The sequence below is a fragment of the Malania oleifera genome, chromosome 9 (assembly GCF_029873635.1).
Source record: "Malania oleifera isolate guangnan ecotype guangnan chromosome 9, ASM2987363v1, whole genome shotgun sequence".
NCBI classification, from domain to species: domain Eukaryota; kingdom Viridiplantae; phylum Streptophyta; class Magnoliopsida; order Santalales; family Ximeniaceae; genus Malania; species Malania oleifera.
The window spans coordinates 16,932,210-16,954,242 of record NC_080425.1 but is presented as its reverse complement, the minus strand read 5'-3'; the positions used below and the strand labels follow the sequence as shown (position 1 = coordinate 16,954,242).

Genomic DNA, 22,033 nt, shown 5'->3' with positions numbered 1-22,033 from the left:
TATAGTAAAGCAAGGAAGTTGAGGTCCTTGATAAAATGCCTTATATTGAAATTCTGGGGGATGGTTGTGGGTAACAGTCAAGGTGTAGACATGGTGGACAATGATCATATGAAGGATAAAATAGTACAAGGTAGTATTTGTTAACTTTGGCTCTTGAATAGTGGGATGAGTTACCAAGTTTGAAGTCTCCAAAGTTCTACATCATATCATATAGAAAACTTTCAAATCCTTTTTTTTTTTTTTGAACTAAATACTAGCAATCCTATCAATAGCCCTTGGGCCCCAATATGGAGTTGCACTCGTGTCAGCTCATAATTATTACATAAATAATGAACTATAGGATCTTCACCAAAATAATTATCCCTAGTGATACCACTAGACTCTCTAGAATAATATCTTTCCCTTTTCAGGCAACAATAGGCTCAAAGGTGCTCTAATTCAAAGCAGAATTGGTTAGACTTGATTGTTTAATCACTATTACTTGAGTTTCAGTACTATTGAATACTTTAGTGAATCAACCACTTAGCTGTATGAATCATACAAATAAACACAACGATGGTGCTTGCTCTCTTTGTCGCAAAACAACTTCCCCTTTCTCTCACGCGAATCTTCCTTGGATTTGAATGTAGCAGGAGATGTCAAAGCTCTCGATTCAGATCGAAGGGAAGACCTTTGATTTGAGATTGGATAATGTGAGAGAAAATCAATATCTGCTCATATATGAGAAAAATGGCTCTTGAACTAGATGGACCAAACTTCCGAAAGAGGCAATTCTCTGGTTTGCCAATGGTATTCCAAATTTCATTCGGTTGGATAGAGGTTCTCAAAGTATCTGTATGGGAAATTTGTTGTACTGGATGAAAATTGAGTGGAATAGGTTGGGGAAGTATTTGGAGTTAGGGCTGGGATGGAAAGGTAAGTTTTTTTTTTTTTTTTTCAATATTATTTTCTGTGTTTATTCCGGGTAGTGCAAATGGGGTGGGCTGGTGCAGCTTCTGAGCAAGCTCTGCGAAATGGCTAAAGAGTTTTGTGGTCAACCTGGTGGAAAAGGTGTGGCAATCCGTTCTATGCACAGACTGTGGAGTCAAGTGGTATTGAAAAGGAAGCTAAGCGAAGGAAAAGGCTGCGAGAGCAGATTCCAACAAGGAGAGTGGGTTGTCATGAATGAGTTGTGCGTCCGGTGTGGGTTTGAGCTCAAGTTGAAAGCTTTTAGGGAACCAATGCCAGAAGATCTCTGTTTGAAGATGCACATTCATACTGCTCAGGCAAGTGAGCTTGCTGATATTGCGAGGTTGGCTAGGGTTTTTGTTATATTACCACTATACCTAAAAGGTTAAGTTGTTAGGTTGTGGGTCAACAATTGTATATCAAGCTTTAACACTCCCCCATATGTGCAGTTTGATAGCATGTTGAGAGATAAACACATGATAAAGAAGAGCCATGATTGGGAACACAATAATTTTTTAAACACAATACAATAAATGCAGGCAGCAAGGCTAGAACCCAGGAGCTCCTAGTAACCAGCTTTGTTGTCATGTTAGATCACCACTTTACCTAAAAGCTTAAGCTGTTAGGCTATTGGCCAACCATGTGTATCAATATTTAACAATTTTGAAGGATGGTGCATCTCTAGTTGAGACGGCTAGGGTTACGTTAGGGGAAGAGGAGTGCAGGCCACTTAGTTCTAGTCTTGGACCTGGGCCAGTTCATTGAAGAAGGAAGAGCCTCATTTTTATATAAATTGAGCCTCTTGATGGAACATGCCCATATTATTCAGGGCCCTATTCAAATGATAAGAACCAGTCGCCTCATATGTGATCTTCTTAGGAGGATCAATACTTCAAGTATGCCCATTCTAAGGGAAAGGGTGATTAGGCCAATAACCTTATAGATTTTGTTAATGGGCAGGCCCAACACCCAAGCCCTAATACATAGATGTAGAATACAAGGAATAAGATCTTCACCCATCTATAAAAGAAGATCAAAATCTCTCTCCAACTCCCCAAGACACATGAAATAGATCATATTTTGGAGCAAATACAGGATGTCAGTAGTGCAGATTTGAAAACTCTTGACCACAAAGGAGAAATAATTAAAAGTGTCAAAGTGGTTGATGATTCTGGTTTTGCAGAAGGGTAAAAGAATAGCGCAGCCAAGGCTTATAGAGGTGATGGTGTATTAGGGAGGATATTTGATGTCTCAGGCCTTAAGTTAGATAAATTTAAGGGTTCCAAGATTTGTACTCATTAGAAAGCTATTCTGATGAGTGCGGAAAACGGAAATAGTCTGAAGAAAAAAGAAAGCACTTTGGTGAGGTAGTGCCAAAGGTTTTAAAGAGGAATTTAAAAGGAGAGTTAAGTATTGTGGAAGACATATATGCTAAAAGGGTGAGCAATTCTTATGATGGGGTTAGCAAAGGAAATGAGGTAATGAAATGGGAGGATTTATCAGATAATGAAAGTAACAATCTTACTGAGTTAGTTATGTTGGGCATTTATTGCTGGATGAAAATAGGGGACAATATGGATATGTTTATGATTCCAGTTATGTTCTAGGCCTCTAGGGGATTTATCATATGTACATCCATCCTCATTGGAAGGATTGGAGGGGGTTTCTATCTTTGAAAGTGACGGTTTGGTTAATGATTTGTAGTGCAAGGATGGGGATGGAATTTTACCAACACTAGTGGAACAGATTTTGGGAAGGAATTAGTAGTTTAAGATCTTATGGATAAGCTAGATTTAAAGTTTTGTGATCTTGGAGGAAAGTGCATTTTGATGGATTTAAAAACAAAGCTAAAAAGGGTCATAAGGAGTCAGCTAACTTGAAGTGTGAGGTGAATTATGATGGAAAAGGATTGAATAGGGGATTCCTTGGTTAGTTTTTTATTCTTATTTTATTTTATTTTATTTTTCTTGGGGTGGAATTCTAGTGCCCTTTCATTGTTTTTTCTCTTTCCCTATCTTATATACCTTCTTTTATTATTAAAAAAAAAGATTGCTTCTTTCATTGCTGTTTAGTTGATGGAGTTCCAAAGGTATCTTGTAATTAATTTAAAGTTTGAGAATTTAACATATTTTATTGTTTAGAAGATTCTTGGTCATTATTATCCTTCGATTGCCAGTAAAGACTGTCATTGGGTCTTTTTATGAGTTCAGGAAAAAGTTGTAAATTGTTGTTTCAATTTTCTTGTGTCATTGAACTTGTTAGTTTTGGTCTTTTTTGATATATGGGGCCTTGATCCTCAAATGGATTGTTTAACTTCATTATATTTGTTGACAATGTCATTGTATATTTGGACCTATAATATTTATTTTTTAAAAGAAGACCAGCTTGGTGCACAAAGATCCCACATATGCGGGATTTGGAGAAGGGCCGGACCATAATGGGTCTATAGTATGTAGACTTACCTTGAATTTTTGCAAGAGGCTGTTTCCATGCCTCGAACCTGTAACCTCTAGGTCACACGGCAACAACTTTATTGTTGTGCCTAGGTTCTCCTTCATTTGGGCTTGTAATTTGAAACTAATGTTTCTTTTCTTTCCACCTTTCTTAAATTCTATTCCATGTTGACAATTGGTCTAATTGTTTGTCTTGACCTCGTACTTTTGAGCAAAATAGCTCCATTGACACCATTGTCATAGTGCTTGAGTTTGGATTGTCTACACTTGCTCATGCTTCTCCCTTTGCATTTTTTGGGATGAAATATTCAAATATCTTATTCCTACACTGCTCATGGTCTACACTTGCTCATGATCTTTCTCCCATTCATAAACTTTACCTTCAGCTTAGTGCTTTATTAAGGTTTTTGATTGTTTATCTTCTTCTTGCTTGAGGCCATAGAATTATGACAAGTTACATTGTTTCTTGGTTAATCAGATCAATGGAGGTAAAGAGGAGAGGAGTAGTTGTTCAATAACTGAAAAAAGGAGGAGGTGGGAATAGAAAGGTTGGTTTCCAAATATTTAATTAATATTATTGCGGGTAACTTTTTCCTCTGTTCAGAAGAAGTATGCTAGTGGGCAGGGTTCTGTAAATGAAGTTGGGGGAGATTCATAAGAAGTATGCTAGTGGGCGGTATTCAATTAATATTATTGATTCATAAGAGTATTAATTATTGTGAGAATGAAATTCAGGATTTTATTGTGGATCCGGAAGGAATTTCAGATGGTAAGATGGCTAGTTCAGATAATCAGATAGATCAAAAGGTTTATGTTCCACATAAGGAAGTGCAAAAGGGTTTTGAAATGAGGAAGCATCTTACAGAAATTTGAGATTCATCTAGTAAAATTATAAAAAATAAAAATGAAGAAAGGTTCAAAAGATGGGTTTAGTGGAGGAGCAATTGATGAGAGGGCTAGTACCCACAAGGATAGTAAGAGATGGGGGGATGTTTCGGATGATGATAGAGCTGACAGCACTGACTTTGACTGTGACAGGGTCTTACTATTGGATCAAATTTGGGATCAACATGTTATTCCTCCGATTCTTCTACTGATTTCCTCGGGAATTTATTTTATGTGCCGCCTCCTCTACACTATTGCTTGGTTGAGCCTATATTCATTGACTATATTTCCCAAGATGAAAACCATAAGTCCCTCCATGTTGCCACTGGCGTATGTATCATAACACTTTTTCTTAATGAGCTGCCCTCCCACTTCCAAACTTTCTCTAATATGGCCTCTGACTCTGACTAATTATCCTGTTCGGTTGCTCCCCTTCCTCATCCTTATTCATTGTATAGCTGTCTCCCATCCTTGTCTTCCACTTATTGCTCAGGCTCTATCCCTTCTCTTCTTCACCATCCACCAATCTCTATGTCCACATGCTTATCCCTCCTTCCACTACTAATGTCCTTATGGTCGCTCATTCAATGGATTAGGTTACTGCTCGCTGCCTATATGTGAAATAGTTTTTCCCCTCTTGCATGATCCCTCTTGCAATTTTATTGCTGTCAAGGATTCACAGTGGTACCATACAATGGGGTATGAGTACAGTGCTTTGCCCTGCAATGGCATGGGGACGTTATTTCAACCTCTGCCAACTAGCATTTTATTGGCTGCAAGTGGTGTACCATATTAGCAAGTGTGCTGATGGCTTCATTGAGCTGTATGAAGTTCACCTAGCTACAAAGGTTTCAGCTGAGAAGAGGGTGTTGACCACAACTTTAGTCCTCTGCCGTTAAGCCTACCACTGCATGAGGCTATCACAAGAAGATGACACTAAGCGGCAACTTGATGTTACCAATACCTTTTTGCATGCAGATATTGGGCCACTCATCTGGTTATCTTTATCCTCTATACCCATACACTGTATGTCACTTACACAAAGTATTATATGGTCTCACGCAACTATGACATGGCACATGCTACTTTAAGCTTACACCTTGGTTGTTGAAGCTGAAGTTTGTTCCTGTTGTATCTTGTCGTAAAGTTAGATATGGAGAATGGGAAGAGAAGAGGAGAAGAAGAGGAGAGAAAATCTGGCAGCAGTTTCTTGGAGCCATACACACACCTTCAAGTAGAGATAGGAGACTGCTTCGCAAATATGGACTAGCACTAGGTCTCCCACATTGAAGTGCGACAGTATTTTCTCTTGATCTGCACACTTCTTCATCCACTTGGTAGCTTTCTTGGCTTGAGCAATCTTTGTGTTCACCATTATTTGGTTAGGATGTAAGCTCTTAGACTCTTCCCTCTATATGACTCATCCTCACACATAATAGCAGCTGTTGGCCTATAACAAGCTTAAAATGACTCTTGTTGGTTTTTGAGCTCTTTTGGGCATTGAAATAAAATTGAGCTACCTTGAGTGGCTGTACCCAATTCTTCTAGTTAGCAACAACGAGATGGCACAAGTACTATCTACCTTGAGTAGTTGCACCCAATTCTTCTGGTTAGTGTAATAGGATGTCCCTCTTGTAACAACACTCAATCGGGGGCTACCTCAAAGGGCTTCATGATGTTCATCATGGATATGTCCAAGTTGTCATGGGCTCCTTGTCACTCCCATGTCTAGTTACACACATGAACCTTCTCCAGAAACTGAGTGAACAGGGCAGTCCTCGAGTATCCTTGAAAAAATTTGCAGTTGTAGTTGGCGAGTCCAAGAATGGAATGACCATTGTTGGAATCTTTCTATCTCGAATAGCTATCACCTTCTCCATATTTATTTGGATACAACCTTGTTCAATTGACCAAGGAATTTGATACTTTTTTGAGAAAAATGAATTTTCTATTTCATTCAAGAAGAAAGAATTTACAAAAAGGTGCATAAAAAATCCTCCTATGAAGAATAGAGAATAAAGAAGGAAAAATTTCAAAGAAAGTAATACAACTCATTAATCTTGCTGTAAATGTGAAAGCACATATTTTTAAGAAACCAGCTCTAGAAGGCCACATCATAGCCAAACACTAGATTCTATCCTAGACCTCATTATCTTCTTCTATGTAACTATATGAGCATTCTATTAAATCTAAATACCCCACAAAACGGCAAAAAACCCACACCTACACAAAGCCAAGCCATCTCTACAAAAATAGATAACAAATCCTCAACTAATTGTAGGCAAATCCTACTCTGCCTGAAAAAAAAATAGCGAATAACTTGTCCAAACCCTCCATGAGAAAGCACAATGCAGGAAAAGATAGAGAAGCAGATTTGATGTGTCAAAACATAGAGTGCTGGCATTTGAAGTTAAAGCCTTAGAAGGCCTCCTAGCAACATATTGTTGGTATTAACTATATTAAGAGCAGCCAACCAAATAAAAGTCTTAATCTTAGAGGGGACTTTGGCATTCCAAATACTATGATGGAGTGGAAAGGACATGTTTTCACAAATCCAATGCTCAAAGAAAGATTTACAAGAATAATTCCCTAATATTCATGAACCCACAATTGAAAGTCCCCCTTATTGGATGCTTGACAATCCTCTAGAAAACGTTAGAAAGGAGAGAGCTCCTCCACCTCCCTATCCTTAAGAGGCCTTTGAAAATGGAAACCCTAAGAGAGCTTAAAGATTAAAAAATAATAAGTAACTCCATTATGCAGCAAAGAGAGCCGATTGAAATGAGGTAAAGAAATTAAAAGTGTAGAATTACCACCAATATCTTCCTATAAATGGTAGTGAAAGCCATCACCTAGTGACCCACAATAAACTTTTGTTGAATTGATCTGCAAAATATGCCTTCAAGGACTTTTAAAGGAACATCATATTCCCATATTTACTTTGCACTCATTTACTTGGATGTTGAAGTTACTTTTAAAAAATATTTGTCAAAAGGAATTCATTTAAGGGAAACTGTCAAATCCATTTACTCATCGAAGCAATGTTTCTAGACACTAACTCATTTATAAGCCCTTTCAAATCCCATCCTCCATAGCCTTATTAGCTACTAAGATAGTATCCAAAATTTGCTTACTCCCCCAAAAAAGAACTTTGTGCCTAAAAAATAATCTCTCATTCCGAACTTAGTCTATCCACAAGAATCATAGCAATAATCTTATGCACATTATGATGTAGGATGAGAAGTGGGTACTAAATGGGCCATTTTGAACCAATTTGGAGGCCTATGTCAACGAATAGGGTCAACAGATTACTGGGTCCTAAACCCAAATGTGCTTAGTTGATTAGTTATTTATTATATGTTTTCAGTTTGTAGTAGGATTATGTATTTTGGGGGCTTGTTTGTAATATTTATGTTTCTTATGTGTACATGTGTAATTTCTTTTGTTATTGGGTTTCTTATAAACAGTGTGTATAAAAGCCATGTAGGAGGTGGTTATTGTTGAATTTGATTTGCGAATTGAGGAGAGTTCTTTCCCTGAGCGTATCTCCTTTCCTCCACCCCCCCTCTTTTTTCTTCCTTCTTCTTTTCTCGCTTCCCTCTTCAATTCCTCTAATGTCTCCCCTTGGTAGCAAATCCTTGATGCTGTTCCTTACCACACTACTAACTAGACTTAAAGGCGGAAACTAGCAACCTCAATTGGTTGACTCTTCTTGGGCATCAAAGTGATGACAATATAGTTAATGCTTTTGCCCCAAATTCCATTAAATTATAAACTCATTGGATATCTTCTCTATACCCACCCTAATCATATTCCAACTACCTAGAAAGAAAGCCATACTAAAACCATGAGGGGCTAAAGCCTTACCCCTCTCAATCCTAGACACAAACATGAACTGCCCTCACTTCACTCTCCTCAAAAGGCCTCTCCAAGGAAGTCACCCAGTCCCTAGAAATAGGATTCCACTCCAAACCCTTAATTGTTTTTTTGTTAATTAAAAAAAATATTTTATCAATGAAGAAAAAATGTACAAAGGAGAATAAGGAACTTACCTAAGAAAATAAGAAAATTTTAAAGAAAAGTTATTAGCACTTATTAACACAGCCAATCAATCACGCTGTACATCGACAAAACACGTGACCTTGAAACAACCTGCTGCCACACCCCATAGAGAAGCCAAATATTGAATCCTATCCCAATCCATAAACCAAGGAGTCTTCTTTCCCTTGAAACTGCGAGCATTCCTTCCAATCTAAATATTTAGGGGTGGCAAAACGGGTTTGGGTGTGACCTGTTTATAAATGGGTCAACCCAAACCTAACCCAATTAATGAACAGGTTAGCCGGATTCTGATCAGGTACCTGCCGGGTCACACATTTAGGCTTTTACTAAAAGATATTAAAATTTATATCTATGTATAAATTATGATATTTGATGCATGTTTGATGTACCATGTATTTTTTTAACAAATAGAGATAAAATACAAGTTATACAACCATATTTTTTTTTTTGAAATATTTAGGAGGAAAAATGATATTTATTTTTTTAAAAAATATTAAAGAAAAAGATAAATTAAATAATAAAAAAATTTTTTTAGCTAAAAAAATGTCAAGATATGAATGAGAAAAGAATAAATGCTTCTTCTTGTTTTTTTTAAATGAACCAAACTCATATTTGGTGAAGTTTTGTAGAAAAAAATTAAAATAAATATATTATATATTTTTTAATGGGTACTTAATGGGTACCCATTTATTAATTGAGTGACTTTGGGTTTATGATTTATTTACCCATTTGTAAATGGGTCAACTCGAACCCAACCCATTTAAATCCCACTCGTTTATGACTTGACCCAAACCTGACCTGTTGACCCATTTTGCGACCCCTATAAATATCTGACAACACAACATATAACCCACATTTCCATGGGTGGTTTGGGTCTTGGAAATTTGGTGTCTAAAAACACTGCTCTCCTAGCAAAATGGCTTTGACGGTTTCCCCTTGAAGACTCTTCCTTTTGTCATAAAGTTGTTAAAAACAAGTTTATGCTAGATGTGAATGAGTGGATACCAGTTTGTGATCTTGATGCATAGTTGTTAGAATCTTACTATTCACGATTCGTAACAATTCCACACCATATTAATTTGACTCTTACTAGCGAATCTAAAAACAAATAAGTTGTTGCCGAATTATTCGACTCATCTTGTCAATCTATCGAATCAACGTGAATCTATCGATTCACAAGATTTTGGACCTATCATATCCTAACAAATCTAATTAGATTAAAAACACCAAAACAGCATTTTTTTTTTTTACTATTTTTTTATGCAAAATTACCTTATTTCTTTGTCTAAGTCCATTTTGTGCTGAATAAAAGGAGAAAATAGAACTTCAGGCCTTCACAAACCATTCTTCACTCTAGTATTATAGTGTTTTGCCATTGAAAAGAAGGGGCAAAACACTTATTGCCTATGGTTGTACTAATGTTTCATATTGTTGTTAAGATTCAAAAGTTTGTTTTTCAATAGTTTGTTCAATTATTATCCTTTTCTTGGGTTATTTATTTTTTCTTCTAAACCTGAGAAAAAAATATGCATGAAGTATTATTTTTTAAAAATTGTTGATAAACACCAAAATTTCAATTTTTTTTTAACTATTGTTTCTCAATTCCTTCCCTTAAACAGCATAAAGGTAATTATTTTAATAATGTTTCCTAACTCATGCTCTTACTTCTCATGTGTTTAGGGAAAGTATACGCATGAAATATGACTTTTTTTTGATTGTCAAAATTTAAATGTACTTTATTATTTTACTTGTTTTTGTATCAATATATGCATGTCATTTAGAATTTATTTTGGAAACTTGTACCAAGTGATACGATTCGATTCTTGATTCCCAAGATTGGAATTTTGATTCACGATTTGAATCTCAATTTGACAACTATGTCTAGATGTTTTTAAGGAAGTTCGTGGAAATCTATCTCTCATATTTATTCCCTCATTTTGTCCCTATACTTAAGGTCATGTTTTTGAGTCTCCTTCATGTCTTGGGAAGGTTTATAGGCTTAAGATTGATATGAAGAGTAGTATTGTGGCTATTAGTATGCTTGTCGAGAGTGTTAGGGAGTTGTTTGCAGAGGTGGGTTGTAGTGTTTTGGATTGGCCATTGTCCTATCCAGGGGTTCGGGGGAAACCCTAGATATGTTAGCTTTTGGGATCCTATTGTTGAAAGGGTTTCTAAGTCTGGATGGGTGGAAAGGTGTTATTTTTTCTCTAGGTTGTAGAATTATGCTCATCTGGGCTTGTCTTTCTAGTATCCCATTATATTTCATTTCAATTTTTAAGATTCCAGTGGGGGTTGCTAGCAAGATTGAGCAGATAATGAGCAACATCTTGTGGTCAGGGTAGCGAGTTTAAGGGATCATTTGGTAAGTTTAGGAAGGTTTAAATAGGAGGATCACTTGGATATGGGAAAGTTGGTGTATGAAAAAACAGCTTTTTTGGCTAGATGGCTTTGGTGGTTTCCACTAGAGAATTCTTTCCTGTGGCATTTAGTTGTTAAAAGTAAGAATGGATTAGACCAGAATGGTTGGGATACCAATTTGAGATTTAGGTGTTCTTCGGAGAGTCCATAGAAAGCTATCTCTTATAGAGTTATCCCCTCTTCATTCCCCATATTAAACTTTTAGTGGGAAGAGTTAGTAATCTCCATTTTTGGAACGATCCTTGGTTGGAGAATGCAGTTTTGTCCACCTATTTTCCATGAATTTTTCGCTTGCGCTCAAGGCAAGATGGTTCCGTTTCTTCTTTTTTTGTTGATCCAAATTGTTTTGGCCTTTTCTAGATTCCACTTTCGTAGATCATTAAACAATAGGGACGTGGTAGAGCTATCGTCATAACTGTCATTTTTCTTTGTAGGAGGATAGTAGGTCTTGGTCTTTGGATCCAGGTTGTAATTTTTTCTGATTTTCTGGATAGGTCTAATTTATCTTTTCCTCTCTGTAGATCCATTATGAAGGCCAAAGTCCCCTTTAAAATCAAGGCTTTTATTTGGTTGGTTGCGCTTGATAAATTAATACCAATAACTTGCTGCAGGTTAGGAGACCTTAGAAGGCTCTATCTCCAGCTGTCTTTGTTTGTTTTAATTGTTCAAAATCTGTATCGCACTTGTTCATTCAGTGTGATAGTTCTTGGAGGGTATGAAATAAGCTATTTGGTATTTTAGGCGAATGTTGGGTGAGTTCAGAGGCAGTGAAGAACTTTTTGGCAGTTTCTTTTGTTGGTTTTGGCAGGAAAAAGGCAAGGGCAGTGCTTTGGAATTGAGCTTTTTTTTTGCAGTATTTTGGGGGTTGTGGATGGAGTGTAATGTGTGTATTTTTCTAGCGAAGAAGTCATCAAATTTTCTGGTTTGGGAAAAGGATCATTTGACTTTCTTTGGTGTGTGGGGTGGGGGAATTTTAAGGGGGTGGTTTTTTTTATATTCAGCACCACTGGCATTATGTGTTGGATTGTTTGTTCGTGCTGGTTCTTTTCTCTCTTTTTTAAGTTTTCAGGCTGTTTTTTTGTTTTTTCATTTGGATGTTTGGACTCTGTTAAGAAGATTTCTTATTCTCCTAGCTGTATATTCTTAATCTATTAATGAAATTCTTCTTTTATTATAAAAAAATAATGTTTGTTTTTGGAAAGATCTTTGATTGGGGAGTTTCGGTTTGTCCACCTCTTTTCCATGTCTCTTTTGTTTGAGCTCAGGGAAAAATAGTAGCATCACTTCTTTTGTAGTTGACTTGGATGGTCCTTTGCTTTCTTGGGTTTTCACCTTTGGAGGCCCCTTAATGATTGGGAGCTGGAAAAGTTACCCTATTTGTTAGTTTTGTTAAATAACTGTTGCACATTTTTTTGGAAGCAGACATAGTCATTCCTGGTCCTTGGATCTTTTGGGGGTGTATTTTTGTCAATCCTTTTGTGAATTCTTTAGTTGTTTTGACTCTTCTTCTCCTCTCTACAATTCTATTTGGAAGGTCAAAGTCCCCCCCAAAGTCAAGGTTTTTATTTGGTTGGTTGTGCTTAATAGAATCAATACCAGTAACTTGTTACAGATTAGGAGACCAATGAGAGCACTCTCTACAGATGTTTGTGTGCTTTGTTTTAACTGTTTGGAATCGGCATCTCATCTTTTTATGCATTGTGATTTTTCCTGGTGGGCATGGAGTTAGTTATTTGTTTTTCCAGGAGAGTGCTGGGTTTGTCTAAAGACAGTGGAGGATTTTTTGGCAGTTCCATTTGTCAGTTTTGGAAGGAGAAAGGACAGAGCTTGACTTTGGAAATGTGCGTTCTTTGCAGTGATGTGGGGGCTGTGGCTGGAAGATAATGCATTTATTTTTTCGGGGAAGAAGTTTACTTTTTTGCTGGTTTTTGAGAAGATTCATTACATAGCATCTCTTTGGTGTGTTGGTCACAGAAATTTTAAGGGGGTGAGCTTTTTGGATATTCAGCGGAATCAGCACAATTGGTGATGTTTGTCGGTTTGATATTGTGAGCTTGATTTTTTTTTTTTGGGGGGATTTTCCCCTTTTCTTTCTTGTCTCTTTTTTGTATTTTTATCTGGTTTCTCCCAGATTTTGTTAAGGAGATTTATTATTCTCATTCGTGTATATTCTTAATCTATTAATGAACTTCTTCTTTTGATATAAAAAAAAAAAACATTTCCTTGAGACCCTTATTTATTCCTGCCAAAACCTAAATAGGAAATTGCCAGCTTATCCTCTACCAAAACAGGACTAACCCAATTTTCTCCAATAATACCAAATAACTTGTTCCATATACTCCATGAGAAAGAAAAATGCATAAACAAATGATAGGGTGATTTACAACTATTAAAACAAAAGCATGCGTGTCTAAGATAAAGCATTGCTTCCTACTCTGCAACACATTGTTAGTGTTAACTCTATTAAGAACAACCATCAACTAAAAACCTTAATTATATAGGGAGTTTGGCTTTCCAAATAGTACAACAGAGCCAAAAGGTTATGTTCTCTCCTAGATCAATATCTCGGAAAGAAATACTAGAGAAGTCCCCAGAAGAATCCAGCCCCATCTTCTACACATCCGCCGACAAAGACGATTGTAGATGATAGTTCTCCACCTCTCTTTCATTAAGAGACCTATGAAAGTGGAAATCCCATGAAAAATTCTCCCACAATAGATGGCAAGTAACAATTAGATAGCAAGTAAACAGAAATAATCCCGTTATACAATGAAGAAAGACGATGTTGTTGAGATTTGAGATTGCAGGTGTGGAGTCGTCGGCAGCAGCAGCTTTCCCTGCAGCTTATGTTGAAATTGGAGACCTGCAGTAAATGGAGACCAACAACCCTCCACTTGCCTTGCCCACCATGGTTGACATTAAGCCACCATGTTTGAATTTTACTCTCTCTATATGTATATATATGTGTGTGGAGATTGTGCAAATGTGTTGTGTGTAGTGTGAGTGCAGAGAGGTTGTACGCAGAGAGAATTGCAGGAAGAGAGAGAAAGAGAGAGACTGAGCGAGTTGAGCAGTGTGGCTCCTCCTCCTTGTAAGATTTCTCCCAGTATAGTGCAGTGGTATGTGCTCCGTGGACGTAGGTCATTTCGACCGAACCACGTTATATCCGGTGTTCCATTGTGGATGGTTATTTTTTTTTTCTTCGTGTGTGATTGTTGCTCCAGGTTTATCCCCAACAATTGGTATCAGAGCTTGGTTGGAGTAGAGAAAAATTCCCGGATTTTGAGCTTCTGTCCAGTAGCTCAAAATTTAATTTTGAGGCCACCATCGAACTCCTCTCGTTGAGACGAAGCAAACGGTGTCAACTGGAGCTCCAAACGACTTCAGACAACCCTGCACGGGCCTACACGCACCGCCAACGTCCAGGGACGTCTCCACGCGCTCCGACGCGCCATCACGCGCCGGCAGGTAGTTGGTGGTACCATCCATGCGCGTCTATGCGCCGGCGATCGACCGGCGAGTCAGCAGGAGGAAGAAGAAGGTCCACGTCAGCGGGACCCGCGCCCAGTCAGCGCCCTGTCAAGCACCATGTGGCACCAAGTAAGCCGCCCAGTCAGCAGCCGCATCAGTCGCCACGTCAGCAACTGAGTCAGCGCCACGTCAGCAGTGGGTCCCACACTGCCACGCCAAACTATGGGCCCCACATTGACACGATTGCAGGTGGGCCCCATTGCCACGTTGACCAAATTTGATCAGAGTTGACCAAGAGTTTGACCAGGCTTTTCGAAGCCATTTCGGGTCCGTTTTTCGAGCGACTTAAGCCACTTCTAGGGTTTTCAGCCGTTCCAAATCCAATCGTGCTGTCCGTTTGAGTTAATTCCGTCTCCAGATCAGTGAATCGAGATGTCGAACGAAAAGAGCTCTCAGATCGAGATGTTTGACGGCACGAACTTCGATTTTTGGAAAATGCAGATTGAAGACTATTTATTTGGTAAAGAGTTGCACTTACCACTGAAGGAGAAGTCAGAGTCCATAAAGGAGAGCGAGTGGGAGTTGCTTGACCGAAAAGCTCTCGGAGCTATCAAGATGATGTTGGCAAAGTCTGTTGTCTTCAACATCAAACACTTGACAACTATCAAGTCCTTTATGGATGCGCTATCTAATATGTACGAGCAGCCATCAGCCACAAATAAGGTACATCTAATGAAGAGATTGTTTACCATGAGCATGTCTGAAGGTGAAAGCTTCAGCAGACACCTGAATAATTTCAAAGAGCTGTCGGATCAACTCGCCTCGGTCGGGATTACATTTGACAATGAGATCCGTGCCTTACTAATTCTCAGTCAGCTGCTTGAGAGTTGGAAAGGTATTGTCATTGCGATCAGTAGCTCTGCAGGAAAATCGAAGCTAAAATACGACGAGGTTATCAACATGATTTTGACGGAGGAGATTAGAATGCAATTGAACAATGTCTCCACTTCAAGTTTAGCCTTGAATGTGGAAAGCCAAGGAAAGGGAAGCGGGCATGGACGATCTAACAATCGTGGCATATCTAGGACCAAGCGGTCCAAATCCAAAAATCCTAGAGGTTCCCAGGGCACAAAGAATGTTGAGTGCTGGAATTGTGGAAAGACTGGGCATTTCAGAAACTAGTGTAAAGGTTCGAGAAAGGAATCTGAGGCGAAGAAAGAAGCAAATCTCGCCTCTTCCTCAGGAGAAAAAGATGCTTTGATATGCTCTCTAGAGAGTAAGCAGGAGTCTTGGGTCTTAGACTCCAGGGCCTCATTTCATGCCACTTGCTGCAGAGATTGCCTAGAGGATTACACACCAAGTAATTTCGGTAAGGTGTGCCTTGGCAACGATCAACCTTGCAACATAACCGGCAAGAGAGTTGTGAAGATCAATATAAACGGGTCAGTATGGAAGCTGAAGGATGTCAGACATATTCCAGACCTGAGAAAGAATTTGATCTCAGCGGGTCAGCTGGCAGATGAGGGACACACAACGACATTCAATGGTGATGAATGGAAGGTTTCAAAGGGTGTACTAACGATTGCCAGAGGTAAGAAGAGCGGAACACTTTATCTAACCTCCAATGCCTCCATGTCTATTTCAGTTGCTGCAGGAAACGACGATAGCAACATCTAGCACCAACGACTTGGTCACATGAGCGAGAAAGGACTTAAGGTGATGCACTCAAAGGGAAAATTGAGTGGTCTACAGTCAGTGCAGATTGACATGTGTGAGGATTGCATATTTGGGAAACAAAAGAGGGTCAGTTTCCAGACAAACACCTGTGCCCCAAAGAAGGAGAGATTAGAACTAGTCCACTCAGATGTGTGGGGACCGACGCCCGTCTCATCCATAGGCGGAAGGAATTACTTCGTCATGTTCATTGGCGATCACTCTCGGAAGGTATGGGTTTATTTTTTGAAGTATAAGTCGGAAGTATTTGATGCTTTCAGGTTATGGAAAGTTATGGTTGAAAACGAAACTGGTTTGAGAATCAAGAAGCTGAGAACAGACAATTGCGGTGAGTATAAAGACACCAGGTTTAAGAAATTTTGCTACGAGCACGGTATCAGGATGGAAAGAACTGTGCCAGGTACGCCTCAGCACAACGGTGTAGCAGAGCGGATGAACCGAACGTTGACTGAAAGAGCTAGAAGCACGTGTATACAGTCAGACTTACCATTGCAGTTCTGGGAAGAAGCAATCAACACAGTAGCGTACTTGATTAACAGGGGTCCATCAGTACCTTTGGACCATCGTATACCAGAAGAGGTATGGAGCGGAAAAGAGGTGAGACTTTCACATTTGAAAGTTTTTGGTTGTATTGCATATGTACACATCAGTGATCATGTCAGGAACAAGCTCGATCCTAAGTCCCGAAAATGCACCTTCGTCGGTTACGGAGAAGATGAATATGGGTATCGTATTTGGGATGATGAAAACAAGAAGTTGATTAGAAGCAGAGACGTGATTTTCAACGAAAGGGTGATGTACAAAGATAGGCACACAGCAAAATCCTTCGAACTAGTTCAGATGGAGTCAACCTATGTAGATATGGATGATATCCCAGAATGTGTCGGGACACAACAGCAGAATGTCGAGAATCCTCAGGCGGAGGAACCAGTGGAGCAGATCGTCGCGCCATTGCCTCCTACTCCAACTTTGGAGCTTAGGAGATCTACTCGGCCTCATGTACCAAACAGAAGGTATATAGATTATTTACTTCTTACAGATGGAGGAGAGCCCGAATGCTATGATAAAGCATGTTGGGTGGCAGATACGAGCAAGTGGGAGCTTACGATGAAGGACGAGATGAAGTCCCTCACCTCCAACAGAACATGGGAACTAGCTGAGTTGCCCAAAGGAAAGAAGGCCCTTCACAACAAGTGGGTGTATAGAATCAAAGAGGAGCATGACGGCTCCAGGAGGTACAAGGCTCGGTTGGTAGTTAAAGGTCTTGAGCAGAAGGAAGGAATTGACTACACCGACATCTTTGCACCAGTTGTGAAGCTGACAACCATCAGATCAGTCTTGAGCATTGTTGCTTCAGAGGGCCTACATCTCGAGCAGTTAGATGTAAAGACGGCATTTCTTCACGGTGATCTTGATGAAGAAATTTACATGCATCAACCAGAAGGATTCTCAGAGAAAAGTAAAGTGAATCTGGTGTGCAGGTTGAAGAAGAGCTTGTACGGACTCAAACAAGCTCCCAGACAATGGTACCGGAAATTTGACGGCTTTATGCACAAGAATGATTTTCTAAAGTGTAATGTCGACCACTGTTGCTACTTCAAGAGGTATCAGTATAGCTATATCATTCTGTTGTTATATGTTGATGACATGTTAATCGCAGGACCAAATATAGAAGAGATCAGGAAATTGAAGCAGCAATTGTCAATGGAGTTTGACATGAAGGACTTAGGCTCAGCGAAACAAATACTTGGGATGCGGATCTCCAGAGATAAGCAACAGGGAACATTGTAAGTACATTAGCCGTGTTCTACAGAAGTTTAACATGAGCAGTGCCAAAGCAGTAAATACACCTTTGGCAGGACACTTTCGCCTCTCCAAGGATTAGGTCCCCCAGACATATGAAGAGAAGGACTTCATGGCTAAGGTACCTTATGCCTCAGCCATTGGAAGTCTCATGTATGCCATGGTTTGCACCAGACCGGACATTGGTCAAGCAGTGGGAGCAGTTAATAGATTCATGTCTAATCCAGGGAAGACTCACTGGGAAGTAGTGAAGTAGATCTTCAGCTATCTCAGAGGCACTGTTGATAAGTGCTTATGTTTCGGAAAAGGAGACTTGAAAGTCAAAGGGTATGTAGATGCCGATTTTGCTGGTGAAGTTGATCACCGCAGGAGCACCACCGGATATGTGTTTACTGTTGGCACAACAGCTGTTAGTTGGATGTTGCAGATACAAAAGATTGTTGCCCTATCCACTACAGAAGCTGAGTACGTAGCAGTGACAGAAGCCAGCAAAGAGATGATTTGGCTTCAGGGTTTGTGGACAGAGCTCGGGTTAAAACAGGAGAGGAATGTTTTGTACAGCGACAGTTAGAGTGCGATACATTTGGCAAAGAACTCTGCATTTCATTCCAGAACCAAACATATCAGATTGCGTTAGCACTTCATCAGATCTCTATTAGAAGATGGAGTAGTGACACTTGAAAAGATTCAAGGTAGCAGAAATCCAGCTGACATGTTGACAAAGGTGGTGACTACAGAGAAGCTGAAGTTGTGCTCAACTTCGGTTGGTCTTCATCCTTGAAGACAGACATGAGCACATCATTTGTTTATACACTGATTGAGATGCTGTCTCTGTCTCCAAGTGGGAGATTGTTGAGATTTGAGATTGCAGGTGTGGAGTCGTCGACAGCAGCAGCTTTCCCCGCAGCTTATGTTGAAATTGGAGACCTGTAGTAAATGGAGACCAACAACCCTCCACCTGCCTTGCCCACCATGGTTGACATAAAGCCACCATGTTTGAATTTTACTCTCTCTATATGTATATATACATGTGTGTGGAGATTGTGCAGATGTGTTGTGTGTAGTGTGAGTGCTGTGAGTGCAGAGAGGTTGTACGTAGAGAGAATTGCAGGAAGAGAGAGAGAAAGAGAGAGACTGAGTGAGTTGAGCAGTGTGGCTCCTCCTCCTTGTAAGATTTCTCCCAGTATAGTGCAGTGGTGTGTGTTCCGTGGACGTAGGTCATTTCGACCGAACCATGTTATATCCGGTGTTCCATTGTGGATGATTATTTTTTTTTTTCTTCGTGTGTGATTGTTGCTCCAGGTTTATCCCCAACAGATGTAAACAAAGAAATGAAATACAAAGTGCCGAATCACCCATCATCTTCCCACAAATGAATATGAAGCCCTCCACCACCACCCCCCACCCCCGCGTGCGCGCGCGCGCACATCACCATCCTCAAATTTGGTATATTTAATAAGCAGTGATTAAAGCTGTGATATACACCTCCAAGGGCTCTCATAAGAACATCTTAAATGCACATTAGCATCCATCCATTTACCTGTAACCAAAATTTACTCAAGGCCTTAAATTTCAATTTTGACCAAAATTTCATGGCTTCAAAAGTAGTGAAATTTTATGTTGATGTGAACTTTGATTTTGATTTAAAAAAAATATTGGAGTTAGTAGTACAACATGGAATTCTTTTGTGAAACTTTTGAGCTTGTAGCGACAATAATGCAAGAGATATTCATAAAATTATAAAATTCAAATTATTTTCATGATCAAAGATGCAACTCTTGATTATTTTGGAAGGTTGAGGTTCAGGAGTTTTGACATCAATATTCATATTAGGAAAAAACCAGTGCAACCCTCAAAATCTATATCTTGTAACTATTCCACATTTGTTTCTTCTGTTCATTATAGGTTGGAGGATGGTTCTAAAATCTGTTTTTTGGGAAGTCTTGTGGACAGAGGATACTCCTCTTTCTGTTGCTTTTCTATGTCTATAAAACCTTCCGCCAATTATGATGTTCTTTTTACTAACTTCTACACTCAATATTACTCTTAATATCTCTTGGAATCTTCTGTTCTCTTGTTATCTTATAAAGATGTGGTCAAGTTTACTTTTTCAGTTCTGTGTTTGGTTGTCTTCTCTGGACAAATGTCTTTGGTGTGATCCTGATGGCTTTGGTATTTTTTTCTTGTGCATCTTTCTATTCTTATGTTGTTCGGATCTTGATCGAGAGTTTTTTCATTTTTGTAATAGTTTACATGAAGGACAAGGTAACATTTACACTCAATATTACTCTAATATCTCTTGGAATCTTCCGTTCTTTTGTAATCTTATGGAGATGTGTCAAATTTACTTTTCTAGTGTTGTGCTCGGTTGTCTTATCTCTGGACAAATGTTGTGATCCTGATTGAGAGGTTTTTCTTGCACATCTTTCTATTCTTATCATGTTTGGATCTTGATTGAGAGTTTTTTCATTTTGGAAAAGTTTGTGGAAGGACAACATTCCTTCTAAAGTAAAGGCTTTGGTTTGGTGCATGATTTGAAATTGGATGAATACAAATCATTGTTTATAGAGTTGGTGGCTAATAAGACTTCATCACCTGCTCTGTTGTTTTACTAAACAGAGTTGTGAAACTACTGCTATCTGTTTTTATATTGGCCTTACGTTTGGTGGTTGTAGAATTTTCTTTTTTAATTATTATTATGTCTAGCATTGGTGAGGAGTGTTGCGTGTGTCCGAACACACTTGGGTTGTTTCTCCTGAAGTTCCAGTTTCACCCTAAGAAAGACTACAGATAGAGCTAAGCAAATAACATTTTAATACATGAGCAAGAGTAGTTCAGGGATGGAAAACAATATCTTTCACATCTACATAATTGTAAATTATCTTATTTTAACTTCTCTTTGATTCTTCTGAGGGTTTTCTAATATGGAGGTTAAGCTAGCCGTGAAGTTTTTCTCCGTACTTGATGTCATGTAATGGACTATATGCAGGTGTCCTGGATTAATTGATATGGAGACCGACACGAATCCCATCGATCGATCTATAGCACACTTACTGTTTCACAGGCCCTCAGACCCTTCCTTAGCACCTGCAAATGATGCTTTGGGTCACAAGTCTCATACCTTGGTAAGCTTTCTGAATATAATATATATAGTCAAGTGTTAGATGACTATTTAGTACGAGGTCTCACTTTCATGGAATTGAATGAACAGATGCATGGGTCTATTACTAGTCCTCCTGTATTGGCGGAGAAACTAGTTTGCAATGACAGAACAACTGCCGGTGGTGGTGGTGATCAAACGTTGCTGATCACCGATGACAAGAAGCAATGAGAACTGTTTGTTAGCTTGGGCAATCAGCAGGTCCAATTGATGCCTGTTCTGAAATTGCTGCAACATGACAATGTAGAATAACCCTTTAAGTTTAACAATACTCCAACGTAGATCCCAGGTTTGGTACCATGTTTTGTATGTAAAATTCTGAGATTTGGTTTTATTTGTATGCTGGTGCACAAACTTATGTTTTCCATGATAAGCTGTTTATCCATCCCTGTTCCTTTTTTTTTTTTGCTTAAAAAATTGCATCTTATTGTTCCAACCGTTTACTTCTTGGATTTTCTCTTGATTGTGAATAAGTAAATTAAACTTTTCTGTTCCAGTTATCGATCGCCCTCAAAAAATGTAATCAGGATTAGTTCATTTTTTGATTTTTAATAATCCTTTGGTTGCTAATCTTGGCCTTAGATTTTCCAAAACGAGATCCTTACAGTAATTGATCGTGCTGGTTTATAGGTTCACAATTTCCCTAATAAATTGGGCAAGATGTGTTGCATTGAAACAATGTCCTGCATTTAAAATTTGTATATTTTTTAGGGCAAAAAGATGCATATTCTGCGTTTTGGCTATGCAGATCATCTAAAGAAAAAATCTAAACAAAAATTAATTCTCCAGTGCACCACCTGAACTGCTTGGATATTAAATAGGCCGAGTAATACTAAGATCGTATAGAATATTGCGAGTGAAGTGCCAAAAGAATTGTTGAGATGCTAACCGAAACATTAGGCATTAAGGTTTTAAAAAAATTTCTCTATCTCCCCTGAATCTTGCAAAAAGATTTGAACTTTATTTGATGTTTCACCAATTTTACTGACCTCACAGCTTTGGCAAGAAGATGCATATGCCCTAAAAACTATATATAAAGGAAAGTTCACAGTTGGTCATTTTTTTTTTTATCAATAGGTTCATGGAATTTTTAAAATTT

The 22,033-nt window shown here is 38.7% G+C and overlaps 1 protein-coding gene across 2 annotated transcripts in view; it reads left to right on the top strand.

Annotated features, from left to right (window-relative positions):
- Window positions 1–21,319, top strand: part of LOC131163907 (protein LNK1) — a 43,729-nt gene extending 22,410 nt beyond the window's left edge. For both annotated transcript variants that reach the window (XM_058120730.1, XM_058120731.1), the window contains exons 8-9: window positions 20,764–20,899; window positions 20,986–21,319. In XM_058120730.1, the coding sequence (XP_057976713.1) occupies window positions 20,764–20,899; window positions 20,986–21,105 (256 nt within the window). In that variant the 3' untranslated portion in view covers window positions 21,106–21,319. The remainder of the gene's footprint in view (window positions 1–20,763; window positions 20,900–20,985) is intronic.
- The last annotated feature ends 714 nt before the right edge of the window (window positions 21,320–22,033 follow it).